The sequence below is a fragment of the Notolepis coatsorum genome, assembly GCF_963971535.1.
Source record: "Notolepis coatsorum genome assembly, chromosome: 2".
In the NCBI taxonomy this organism is placed as follows: Eukaryota; Metazoa; Chordata; class Actinopteri; order Aulopiformes; family Paralepididae; genus Notolepis; species Notolepis coatsorum.
The window spans coordinates 14,655,363-14,670,191 of NC_140166.1; the positions used below are offsets into that span (position 1 = coordinate 14,655,363).

Sequence of the window (14,829 nt, forward strand, 5' to 3'; positions counted from 1 at the left end):
GACCAATACATGTTTGAACCTGTTTGAAAGTTGAATTTGCTGCCTTTCTATCGTCACCACACTCAACCTATTGCGTGATTCGGGTCTCGAGTTACAAGACGAAATATCTGGCAAGCGTCATTTGACAAGCCGTTCCAATGAGTGACCACGTCCGGTTGTAAACAGTCCTGAACTGACCAGTCACCGCTGATGGCGAAAATTATTGACCACCGTTGTAGCCAAGGAGCATCTGCTCCGAACGCGATCCCAGCCGAGCGCTGATTGCAACGAGAAGGGGGCAGAAGAAGAGAAGGGGGCAGAAGAAGAGAAGGGGGCAGAAGAAGACCAACAAGTTATTTGTTTTGACTCGTGCGTCTGAATGAATAGAAGTGGACGGCCATTTTGGATAATCACGCTGAATTTCTACCGGTACACAAATTACAAAGACCTTTGTGAAACACAAATTTTCCATGGGGTTTTTATAAACCTTGGACCTGTACTACATAAGACTTCAGGCTATGGAACCATTACTGTATGTTTTCCAGCTCCTACCTCTCAGCTGGAACTTAAAAACAGGCATCTGGCAACAAGTAAACAGCAATGTGAGTACACAAAACTTTTACTTCTGTGTTCAAACCTCTGTTACTCTATTACATTAGCACTCAAAGTGATTTTTCTTTATTGTGTAAGAAACTTTCAATCGCAAATTACTTTGGGTATGCAATCGTCAAAAACGGACGCTCGATGCCCGATGCTTAAGAGGTTAACGCACCCACAGAGAGAGAGACGGCGCCCGGGGGAACACTTGCCTGGAGTCTGTTGTTGAGAATGTATAATGACATTTAAAAGTCTAGAAATAACAAGACCCTTTTCAGATTTCTTTCTAGGGGAAAAAACCCTGTCTTATATTCGGCAAAATACGGTAGATACATAGTTACTGATTTGGTTGTGCTGTCATCGAACACAACATCACTTTGGACCTGGTGGGAGCCTTCAGAACGGCCTTCTCCTGAACGCAACAAAGACTAAGGAGATGGTACAGGACTTCTGCAGGTCTAAACCACCTCTGCAACCAGTCAGCATCCGGGGAAACAACATTGCGACGGTGCAGACATACAAGTATTTAGGTGTGCACCTGGACAACACACTGCGAGGTTTGAGGCTGTGAATAACAACACCAGCCTACAAACCACTGCAATGGAGGGGGGGGCACTGCCGATGGAGACTCAGTGTTCAGGATAACAGAACATGAGGTGAGGAGGACCTTTAAGAAAGTGAATATCAGGAAGGCAGCAGGACCGGACGGTATCCCCGGCCGCGTCCTAAAAGTCTGTGCCGACCAACTGGCCCCGGTATTCACTGACATATTTAACCTGTCCTTAGAACAGGCTGTCATCCCCACCTGTCTGAAGAAGTCTACCATTATCCCTGTACGCAAAAAATCCAAGCCTGCTTGCCTCAACGACTACCGCCCTGTAGCTCTCACCTCCATAGCCATGAAGTGCTTTGAGAAGCTAGTGAAGGCAGGGCTACATCTGTTCCTCCCTCCCCATCAACCTGGACCCCCTGCAATTTGCATACCGCCCCAACAGGTCCACGGAGGATGCCATAGCGCATGTGCTGCACACAGCAGCATCACACCTGGACAAGAGGCAGGGGAACTATGTGAGAATGTTATTCATCGACTACAGCTCAGCATTCAACACCATAGTCCCCTCCAAACTCATAGCCAAACTCAGGGACCTGGGCTTGAACTATGACCTCTGCCAGTAGGTCTTGGACTTTCTGACGGGCAGACCCCAGGTGGTGAGAGCAGGCAACTGCACCTCCTCATCCATCACTCTCAACATAGGGGCCCCCCAGAGCTGTGTTCTGAGTACCCTCCTCTACTCCCTGTACACACATGACTGTGTGGCACAGCGGAACAACAACACAATCATCAAATTTGCTGACGGCACAGTAGTGGTGGGCCTGATCTCTGCAAACGACGAGAGGGCCTACCTGGAAGAGGTAAAGGTTCTAGCGGGATGGTGTCAAGAGAACAGCCTCTCCCTGAACGTCAGCAAAACAAAAGAGATGATGGTGGATTTTAGGAGGTCGGGGGTCAGGGACTACAGCAACCTCAGCATCGACGGGGCACCGGTTGAGAGAGTGAACAGTTTTAAGTACCTCGGAGTCCACATATCCGAGGACTTGACATGGACCACACACATTGACAGTGTTATCAAGAAGGCACGACAACTCCTCTACTTCCTTCAGTCAGAAGATCCTCAATAACTTCTACTCATGCACAATAGAGAGCATCCTGACTGGCAATATCACCTCCTGGTTTGGGAATAGCACCGCACAAGACGGTAGAAGACTACAGAGAGTGACCCGTTCAGCCGAACGCACAAATGGAGGTGGGCTTCCCACTCTCCAAGACATTTACAACAAGCGCTACATGGGTAAAGAGAATAATCAAAGACCCCAGCCACCCAAACAACTGCCTCTTTGAACTTCTGTGGTCAGGCAAGCGATACCGGAGTCTCATGGCAAGCACAGAGACTCAGAAGGAGCTTCTATCCCCAGGCCATCAGGATGCTCAATGAACAATGAACAATAACAAACCACCAATACACCTTTAAAGAAACAACATACTGTAGCACCCACTTTACCACTTTAGACACTAACACTTTATATTTATATTATTGGTAAGGAAATGTGCACATCAATCTCATTCCTTATTGCACATCATTGCACCTCACCACCACAAGGTGGCACCACAAGCTAAGCTATACCTCACCATTTCTACACTGTACTGTACCTGCACTGTATATACTGTACATAGGTATATTGAAACATTTTCTTGTTTACACTTGTTTACGTACTTGACTTTCTATTTTATACTTATATTATACTTATTTTACACTATCTTGTTATTATCTAGCACACTCTCAGGAGCAAAACAGAAAGAAGCATTTCATGCAAAGTATTCTGTATTTATGTATGACAACTAATAAAAAAAACTTGAAACTTGGCCTGGTCTGAAAACGCGGAAGCGCTCTACAGGAAGGGACAGAGCCGGCTGTTCTTTTTTAGGAGGCTCAGGTATTTTAATGTGTGTGGGGAAATGTTGTATATGTTTTATCAGGCAGTGGTGTCAAGTGTGCTCCTCTATGCCGCTGTCTGTTGGGGTGGTAATACCACGGCCAGGGATGCCAGGCGGCTGGATAAGCTGGTCAAAAAGGCTGGCTCGGTGGTAGGGAGGAGACTGGACCCACTGGGGACCGTGGTGGAGAGCCGCACGCAGAGCAAGCTGCTGGCCATCATGGACAATGCCAACCACCCTCTCCACCGCCCCCTGGTGGGGCAGAGCAGCAGTCGCAGCGGACGGCTCTCCCTGCACTCGCGGACTGAGCGGCACAGGAGGTCCTTTGTCCCCACAGCCGTCAGACTGTACAACAGCTCAATCTAGTGTGTGGGGGACCTTGACCTTTGACCTGTTCCCCACACACCTGTTTTTATACACCTGTTTTATACACCTGCTTTTATCTTATCACATTTTTATTATTATTGGTAGATATGATTTACTTGAATTTTTATCATGTGCTTACTTTTTAATTCATGGTGCAGACATAACTGTGAACGACTGAATGAGAAACTGTCACTGTCTGTATATTGTGTGAGCTATGTGAGATACCCTGAATTTCCCCAAGGGGATGAATAAAGTATCTATCTATCTATCTATCTATCTATCTATCTATCTATCTATCTATCTATCTATCTATCTATCTATCTAATACACACGCACACACACGCGTGTGCGCGTGCATGCATATGTCTGTCTCACCTTTCGGGCTCCATCTCATCTCTCCACACCTCGCCCTATAACTTGGCTCTAGGGGATTGCAGAGGATTTCATCCTATCAGTGACCCCTGACCCCTGCTGCTTCTCTGTGCTCGCAGCTTTCATACTATCAGTGACCCCTGCCCCCTTCTCTCTGCTCGCAGGTCAAACACCAGCTGTCCATCAACCCCCACTAATGAGGGTGATGTGAAGAGCTGTTGGTGACGCCCTCTGTCTACTGCTGACCCTGAATACACTCTACAGTCATCCCCCATACATACTGTATATAGACTAGATATTATAGAAATATATACATACACTCTACAGTCATCCACCATACATACTGTATATAGACTAGATATTATAGAAATATATACATACACTCTACAGTCATCCACCATACATACTGTATATAGACTAGATATTATAGAAATATATACATACACTCTACAGTCATCCACCATACATACTGTATATAGACTAGATATTATAGAAATATATACATACACTCTACAGTCATCCACCATACATACTGTATATAGACTAGATATTATAGAAATATATACATACACTCTACAGTCATCCACCATACATACTGTATATAGACTAGATATTATAGAAATATATACATACACTCTACAGTCATCCACCATACATACTGTATATAGACTAGATATTATAGAAATATATACATACACTCTACAGTCATCCACCATACATACTGTATATAGACTAGATATTATAGAAATATATACATACACTCTACAGTCATCCACCATACATACTGTATATAGACTAGATATTATAGAAATATATACATACACTCTACAGTCATCCACCATACATACTGTATATAGACTAGATATTATAGAAATATATACATACACTCTACAGTCATCCACCATACATACTGTATATAGACTAGATATTATACAAATATATACATACACTATAGTCATCCACCATACATGTACATACTGTATATAGACTAGATATTATACAAATACATACACTATACTGTCATCCACCATATAGACTATACAAATATATACACACACTCTGCAGTCATCCACCATACATACTGTATATAGACTAGATATTATACAAATATATACATACACTATACTGTCATCCACCATACATATATAGACTAGATATTATACAAATATATACATACACTATACTGTCATCCACCATATATATAGACTAGATATTATACAAATATATACACACACTCTGCAGTCATCCACCATACATACTGTATATAGACTAGATATTATACACTATACTGTCATCCACCATACATATATAGACTAGATATTATACAAATATATACATACACTATACTGTCATCCACCATATATATAGACTAGATATTGTGCAAATATATACATACACTATACTGTTTTATTATATGGCGTTTTAACATTCGCCAAAATGCTTGATTGTGATTGGTCAATAGCGCTCCGTTGCCCCTAGCAGCGGTCAATTATTTCTCGATAATTCACCGCTGCTAGGGGCAACGCGCAATAATTACCGCTGCTAGGGGCAACAGAGCGCTATTGACCAATCACAATCAAGCATTTTGATCGCAGTCACGTAAGCTCAACTTTACCATATATGCACAGCTGCACTACATCAGGTGCAATCAAGTCCACACACCTGCCAGCGATGACAGAGGAGCAACAGAACAACTGCGTCTGCATTTGATCTCGTCTTGTCGATGGTGTAAAATGAATTTGGTATATTGTTAGTAAGTTAGCCATGTAATAAGCGGGATAATGTATAGCTATACTCGGTCATTGTCGCAAAATAATTGACCTTAACTGCGTTTAGAACACCTCGGCGAGGCGCCTCTGTGTTCCAGAACGCAGTCTCGGTCAATTATTTTGCAACAATGACCTCGTAGCTATACATTATCCCTTACATCCATCATATATATAGACTAGATATTATACAAATATATATTTTTTTTTATGAAATAGCTCCATGGTCATTGTATTACAATACAATCAAGAAATAACGTCAAAACTAAGAGAAATATGGTGATGTGATATGTTGGCAGTATCGCCCGACCCTGACCTCAGCTCTTTGGTCGTGACTAGACTAGACATTATAACTTTAAAAATGTACGGTGAACAGCTTGTTTTGTTCATTACAATTTTAGGTTAAGGTGGGGCGTGAGGTCTCCAGTGAAGGTAAGGTTAGGGTTAAGGTAAGGGTCAGGTTTATAAACACTGAGGTTAAGGTAAGGGTAAAGGTAAGGGTCAGGTTTATAAACACTGAGGTTAAGGTAAGGGTAAAGGTAAGGGTCAGGTTTATAAACACTGAGGTTAAGGTAAGGGTAAAGGTAAGGGTCAGGTTTATAAACACTGAGGTTAAGGTAAGGGTTAAGGTAAGGGTCAGGTTTATAAACACTGAGGTTAAGGTAAGGGTAAAGGTAAGGGTCAGGTTTATAAACACTGAGGTTAAGGTAAGGGTAAATGTAAGGGTCAGGTTTATAAACACTGAGGTTAAGGTAAGGGTAAAGGTAAGGGTCAGGTTTATAAACACTGAGGTTAAGGTAAGGGTTAAGGTAAGGGTCAGGTTTATAAACACTGAGGTTAAGGTAAGGGTAAAGGTAAGGGTCAGGTTTATAAACACTGAGGTTAAGGTAAGGGTAAAGGTAAGGGTCAGGTTTATAAACACTGAGGTTAAGGTAAGGGTAAAGGTAAGGGTCAGGTTTATAAACACTGAGGTTAAGGTAAGGGTAAAGGTAAGGGTCAGGTTTATAAACAGTTGATACATCCCTTCCATCAAGTATGTTCTATTCCTCTTTTTGACGGTACAACTTTATTTATATAGACAGACAGCTCTGAGCAGCAGGACTGGCAGGCAGACTAATGACACACGCACTCTTACACACACATACACACACACACACACACACACACACACACACACACACTGTACACATCAAGGTTATGAGAAAGTCAACCACTCTGCTCACTCTACATACAGGTACAAACACGCGACGCGCACACACACACACACACGCACACGCACACGCACACGCACACACACACACACACACTGTCTCATCCATCACCTCCTAGCCTGCCTAGCTGGTTCATTGTCTGCTACCATGGCAACCATCGCTTCGTTCTGATTGGATGCAGGTGGCCAGGTGTGGCTGCTAACTGGCTGTTTAGGATGGGGAATGGTGTGTGTTCTAGTGTGTGTATGTCCTAGTGTGTGTGTGTGTGTGTGTGTGTGTGTGTGTGTGTGTGTGTGAGTGTGTGTGTGTGTGTGTGTGTGTGTGTGTGTGAGTGTGTGTGTGTGTGTGTGTGTGTGTGTGTGTGTGTGTGTGTGTGTGTGTGTGTGTCTGAAGGGGACGTGAGGCCAATAGGTTGATGAAGAGCCTCTCACAGCAAATCTGACACAAGAGGCCTCTCAAAGATGATAATGCACTGCTTAGAGAGCACTTGAGTGTGCACATGCATATGTGTGTGCGTGTGCGAGTGTGTGCGAGTGTGTGTGTGTGTGTGATAATTAAGCACTTGGGAAATAACACGGGTTGAGCTCTCTTTCAACTGTCCACTTCACTGACACAGAGAGAGAGAGAGATGGTGTGTCTCCATGGTGTGTCCCAGTATGTCCCTTCAAAGCCGAGTGTGTTTTACTCTCAGCTCTGTGGTAAAGACATGATGAGGCAAAACGGCGCTACAGGGATAAAATTGAACTCCAGTTTGAACAGGCTGACTCCAGAGCTATGTGGCAGGGGCTCAAAACGATGACAGACTACAAAGGCGCCTCCCTCAAACTGAACAGTGACATCTCCTTAGCAAATGACCTCAATACCTTCTATGCGAGGTTTGATGCTGGTAATAACAACACCAGCCCACAAGCCACGGCAATGGGGGGGGGGGGGGTCTGCTGCTGATGGAGACTCAGTGTTCAGGGTAACAGAGCATGAGGTGAGGCGGACCTTTAAAAAAGTGAATATCAGGAAGGCAGCAGGACCGGACGGCATCCCCGGCCGCGTCCTAAAAGTCTGTGCCGACCAACTGGCCCCGGTATTCACTGACATATTTAACCTGTCCTTAGAACAGGCTGTCATCCCCACCTGCCTGAAGAAGTCCACTATTATCCCTGTACCCAAAAAATCCAAGCCTGCTTGCCTCAACGACTACCGCCCTGTAGCTCTCACCTCCATAGCCATGAAGTGCTTTGAGAAGCTAGTAAAGGGCTACATCTGCTCCTCCCTCCCCATCAACCTGGACCCCCTGCAATTTGCATACCGCCCCAACAGGTCCACGGAGGACGCCATAGCCCATGTGCTGCACACAGCAGCATCACACCTGGACAAGAGGCAGGGGAACTATGTGAGAATGCTATTCATCGACTACAGCTCGGCATTCAATACCATAGTCCCCTCCAAACTCATAGCCAAGCTCAGGGACCTGGGCTTGAACTATGACCTCTGCCAGTGGGTCTTGGACTTCCTGACGGGCAGACCCCAGGTGGTGAGAGCAGGCAACTGCACCTCCTCATCCATCACCCTCAACATAGGGGCACCCCAGGGCTGTGTTCTGAGTCCCCTCCTCTACTCCCTGTACACACACGACTGTGTGGCTCAGCGGAGTAGCAACACAATCATCAAATTTGCTGACGACACAGTAGTGGTGGGCCTGATCTCTGCAAACGACGAGAGGGCCTACCTGGAAGAGGTCAAGGTCCTGGCGGGATGGTTCCAGGAAAACAGCCTCTCCCTGAACGTCAGCAAAACAAAGGAGATGATTGTGGACTTCAGGAGGTCGGGGGTCAAGGACTACAGCCCCCTCAGCATCGACGGGGCACCGGTTGAGAGAGTGAACAGCTTTAAGTACCTCGGAGCCCACATATCCGAGGACTTGACATGGACCACACACATTGACAGTGTTGTGAAGAAGGCACGACAACGCCTCTACTTCCTCAGGCGCCTAAGGAAGTTCCAAGTCAGTCAGAAGATCCTTAAGAACTTCTACTCATGTACAATAGAGAGCATCCTGACTGGCAACATCACCTCCTGGTTTGGGAATAGCACTGCACAAGACCGAAGCAGACTACAAAGAGTGACACGTTCAGCCGAACGCACAATTGGAGGGGGGCTCCCCACCCTCCAGAACATTTACAACAAGCGGTGCAGGGGCAAGGCTAAGAGAATCATTAAGGACTCCAGCCACCCGAACAACTGCCTCTTTGAACTGCTGCGGTCAGGCAAGCGATACCGGAGTCTCAAGGCAAGCACAGAAAGACTCAGAAGAAGCTTCTATCCCCAGGCCATCAGGCTGCTCAAATGAACAATGAACACTACACAACAACCATCAAACGCACATAGCACACACATCCACACGCACACACTCATAATAAATAAAATAATAATAATTTAGGACCTGCTCCGAGGTCATCATTTGGCACACATGCGAACCATGCATACAATGCGTATCTGCGATTAACCCATCCCGTCGTCCTTCCCCCCCAAGGGCAGCCGGGAGCAGACAGGCGCCACGTGAGCCGCGCCAGGGGACCAATCCAAGTGCTCCTGTCCGTCTTCGTCAAGGACGCCACAGCGTTAGCGATCTTGTTGTTGTTTGTTCACTTTAAACAAACACACTGTAGCACCCACTCCCCACACTTTATATTTATTGATAAAGGATTTGCACTACAACTCGTACACCTTACTGTAAATTGTACCTAAATTGTACCTCATCCCATTTCTGCTTTGCACTATATAGTATTGTATATTAGTACACTGCATAGTATATTGTATATTATATGGTAACTCAGTTACGTCTATTCTGCATCGAACATTGTACATACCGGTATGTCTATACTGAACATTGTGACCTCATTTTCTACTTCTAATTTACATGCTATACTATGTTATTTGATACTTATCTTGTCTAGCACAGTCTCTGGAGCGTAACAGTAAGAAGCATTTTGTATAAAAGTATTCTGTACTTCTGTATGACAACTATTAAAGAAACTTGAAACTTGATATCTCTGTGAATAATTAGTACCTGCTGTCACTTCTATCCCACAATCAAGTTGAAAAAAAAGTAAAAGATCATTCATTCATTCAAAAATTATTGATGTCACTGGTTTGGATAGTTGTAATTGCTCATTTCCTCTCAGAGGGACTGAGAGAGAGAGAGAAAGAGAGAAAGAGAGAGAGAGAGAGAGAGAGAGAGAGAGAGAGAGAGAGACGACCTAAACCTAAACGTAAGGGGTATTATTATAATCACTAGGTCCCCTATTAGTCGATTAATGGGTCTCTTTGTTCTTAGCCAAGACTTTGTTAAGTCAATGAGTCATGCATTGTTATTTCCTGACAACATGATTGTCTTTAGACTTTTCATCTAAATATACCTCTCTCTCTCTCTCTCCTCTCTCTCTCTCTCTCTCTCTCTCTCTCTCTCATCTCTCTCTCTCTCTCTCTCTCTCTCTCTCTCTCTCTCTCTCTCTCTCTCTCTCTCTCTCTCTCTCTCTCTCTCTCTCTCTCTCTCTCTCTCTCTCTCTCATCTCTCTCTCTCTCTCTCTCTCTCTCTCTCTCTCTCTCTCTCTCTCTCTCTATATATATATATATATATATATATATATATATATATATATATATATTTCTCTTTCTTATAATGAACAGTGCTTGTAAAACTCAGGATCGATGTTCCATTGTCTTTGAACAAAGAAGCTGAATAGGAGAGGAGAGTTCTGTGTGTGTGTGTGTGTGTGTGTGTGTGTGTGTGTGTGTGTGTGTGTAGGTGTGTGTGTGTGTGTGTGTGTGTGTGTGTGCGTGCGTGCGTGTGCCTGCGTGCGTGTGTGCGTGCCTGCGTGCGTGTGTGCGTGCATGTGCCTGCGTGCGTGCTGCGTGCGTGTGTGTGTGCGTGTGTGCGTGTGCCTGCGTGCCTGTGTGTGTGTGCCTGCGTGCCTGTGTGTAACTCACCCCAGTGTGTCCACTAGGTTCCACAACACGTCAGGTGTCGGCATCAGAGGTGAACCATCGTATAAAACCACAGACGCTCCAACAGCCAGAGACGACACCACCAGTTCCACATCATCCAGCCTGTGAGACAAAACACACACATCATCCAGCCTGTCTGTGAGACAAAACACACACATCATCCAGCCTGTCTGTCTGTGAGACAAAACACACACATCATCCAGCCTGTCTGTCTGTGAGACAAAACACACACATCATCCAGCCTGTCTGTCTGTGAGACAAAACACACACATCATCCAGCCTGTCTGTGAGACAAAACACACACATCATCCAGCCTGTCTGTCTGTGAGACAAAACACACACATCATCCAGCCTGTCTGTCTGTGAGACAAAACACACACATCATCCAGCCTGTCTGTGAGACAAAACACACACATCATCCAGCCTGTCTGTGAGACAAAACACACACATCATCCAGCCTGTCTGTCTGTGAGACAAAACACACACATCATCCAGCCTGTCTGTGAGACAAAACACACACATCATCCAGCCTGTCTGTCTGTGAGACAAAACACACACATCATCCAGCCTGTCTGTCTGTGAGACAAAACACACACATCATCCAGCCTGTCTGTCTGTGGACAAAACACACACATCATCCAGCCTGTCTGTGAGACAAAACACACACATCATCCAGCCTGTCTGTCTGTGGACAAAACACACACATCATCCAGCCTGTCTGTGAGACAAAACACACACATCATCCAGCCTGTCTGTGAGACAAAACACACACATCATCCAGCCTGTCTGTCTGTGAGACAAAACACACACATCATCCAGCCTGTCTGTGAGACAAAACACACACATCATCCAGCCTGTCTGTGAGACAAAACACACACATCATCCAGCCTGTCTGTGAGACAAAACACACACATCATCCAGCCTGTCTGTGAGACAAAACACACACATCATCCAGCCTGTCTGTCTGTGAGACAAAACACACACATCATCCAGCCTGTCTGTGAGACAAAACACACACATCATCCAGCCTGTCTGTCTGTGAGACAAAACACACACATCATCCAGCCTGTCTGTCTGTGAGACAAAACACACACATCATCCAGCCTGTCTGTCTGTGGACAAAACACACACATCATCCAGCCTGTCTGTGAGACAAAACACACACATCATCCAGCCTGTCTGTCTGTGGACAAAACACACACACTGTAACACATCACTCATGGAGTGTGTATGGAGTGCTTTTGTTTTTAGTTTATGCTGAAATAAACATTCATTATTCCACATCAAGCTTGGGTGTGAAGAAGCAGCTAATCTAGTCCATCATACAACATCATCCGTCATACGACACTGAAGATCAGGAGGAGTCGGACCTCTCTGTCCTGTCAGCCGGTCTGTGCGGAGGAAACAGCAGTTACCGGTAAGTGAACAAGACAAGCTAAATCATATTATTATTAATACATAATATTACTTTAAGTCTGCTGTCAGGGACGCATTATAGATTTAGTTTAGTCTATGATAGAGATGGATTGAACAGTATAGGTTCACGCAGCCGTCGATATTTCTAACGCTCTGGGTCCTGGTGGCGTTTATTACCCTGGTCCGTTACCAAGGAGAGATTTAGGAAAGCAAGATAAACTCTCTGTAGAGCAAAACCCATAAGCAAGGCATTAAGGTTCTTTAGTGAACCGTATGCAGCCTGATGTGGTCGCGGATCGTTTGTTATTTCAGTGCACGAGCGCTCGTGTCAACAGTCTTCATATGTCCTCTTGTAGTCCCCCACCCTCATCAACCTCCACTGGCTTCCAGTCAAGTCCTGCATCGACTTTAAGATCCTCCTCATCACCTACAAATCCCTTCACTCCCTTGCCCCCAGGTACCTAGCTGACCTCCTCCATCCCTACATCCCACCCTGGAGGCTGCGGTCCTCTGACTCTGTTCTCCTCTCCATCCCCACCACCAACCTGCGCACTGTCGGTCCCAGAGCCTTCTCTGTTGCCACACCCACCCTCTGGAACTCCCTCCCTCCAGACATCCGCAACGCTACATCCCTGGACTCATTCAAATCTCAACTCAAATCTTACCTCTTCACCAAATTTATCAATGACTTCCCTCTTTTTACAAATTGTCCCTCTGATCTCCTTCCCCTTAGTGTGTCCCCCTCCTCTGTAAAGCGCTTGGGTTTCCTGAAAGGTGCTATATAAATTTAAGAAATTATTATTATTATTATTTTAGTCGCTTCAGCAACAAGTTCATTCTGAATCTTGAACTGTCCAAAAATAGTAATACTAATAATAAACCTTAACAGTAAAATAGATATAAAATGGGCATGAAATAGACAGAATAAAAGCAATGCAGGTAATAACAATAGCAACACCAGTTGTGACCTATATAACTTTGTCCTTGTATTTCTTGTATATTGTTAATCTTAATTTTTATATTATAGTGCTGTCAATAGATAAAAAAAATTTACCAATTAATCTCACAATTTTCTGTAATTAATCTAGATTCATCTAGATTAAAAATAGCATTTTTCTACTTAAGACCGAAGATTGTAACAGATATTTACTTGAGTAAAATCATGGAATTAATGTAAAATCAACACAAAGAAAGTATATTTAGATTCAAAGACTATTTCAATAGCTTTCTTTGAATACAGTTTCTCTCCTGTGAAATAAAAATGTTCAACAAAACCATCAACATTGACTCAGCTAGACCTCTTTCTTATATCCGCGGCGCTAACAGAAATAAAAACACCAGAGGACTATGTTAAAGTGCAGATTGGCTTAGAGGACGATAATGTCTTGTATGAACTACCAGTAATATAAATCATATTAACGACAAAAATGTGTTCCATCTTCATGTCAGATGATTTTCAAAAAGGTGCATGAGTCAATGCAAAAAAAGAACAAGCAAATATACTGCTGAAAGTTCAGAACGTTGAAGATTTTTCACTCCATAGATTAATCTAGATTAATTTATTCTAATGCTTTAAATCATTTAAATTAATCTCCAAAGTTAAAGCATTAACTTTGACAGCCCTATATATTATATATATATATATATATATATATATATATATATATATATATATATATATATATATATAATATTATTATATTATTATTCATGAACTAGTATTTTTGTAATAATTTATTTATCTTTTGCTGTAGTGCATAGGTATATTATTTTTGATATTGATAGATAACTTATTACGATATTGTAAGGAAGGGGCAGGACCAGATAGGCTTTGCTTCTTTCTGTCCCTTCTCGAACAAAACCATTTGTCTTGAGCTATGTTGACAATTGCTTCCATGTCTAGGAAGATATATTTTATTTTATTTGTATTTTATTTAGTTTTTTATTTAAAAAAATGTATTTAGTTTTTGTTATATTCTGTTATTTCAAGTTTGTGTGTTTATGGTTGTTCGAGATAAATAAAGATCAAATCAAATTAAAAAAATGCATCTATTATTATATTATATATTATTATATTATTCATTCATCTTGGCTTACGGTCATCACTATATTTTGTGCTGCTCTCGTGTCGTTATCAGTCTTTGTATTCAAGATCCCAGACCTTTTGTTATTACTCTTAGTAATTCTATTACAACAGAATATAACTTTAAAATAATACTCATCAGATGATCCAACATGCCTGCTGTACACTCACTAGGCCCACATACACACATACACATACACATACACCTACACTATGAACCCATCCAACTGTGCAATATATTACCGACTATTTATTCTCTGCATTGTACTTGACTTTTTTTACGTTTTAATTTTAAATGTATTTTCTTTGTTTTTACTGCACTATGGCACCAAGTACATTTGGCGAAATAAAGTGATTCTGATTCGGAAAAAGAAAGGGAAAAAGTTATGGTGAACAAATACTTGATAATAGACAAGTAAGTGTTCCTTATGCTTTCAGCTGATATACTGAAGGCAAAACTTAAACAGATAAACAACATGGTTTGGAGAATCCAAATGTACATTTGTGATCATGCCAGGGACGTTTTCACTGCCCAAAAGATCG

At 43.1% G+C, this 14,829-nt stretch overlaps 1 protein-coding gene across 1 annotated transcript in view; it reads right to left on the reverse strand.

Moving 5' to 3' along the window:
- aacs (acetoacetyl-CoA synthetase) overlaps positions 1 to 14,829 on the reverse strand; it is a 175,788-nt gene that overhangs the window by 78,696 nt on the left and 82,263 nt on the right. Inside the window, 2 exon segments of the mRNA XM_084338144.1 lie at positions 10,770 to 10,869; positions 10,872 to 10,889. Coding sequence (XP_084194270.1) covers positions 10,770 to 10,869; positions 10,872 to 10,889 — 118 coding nt within the window.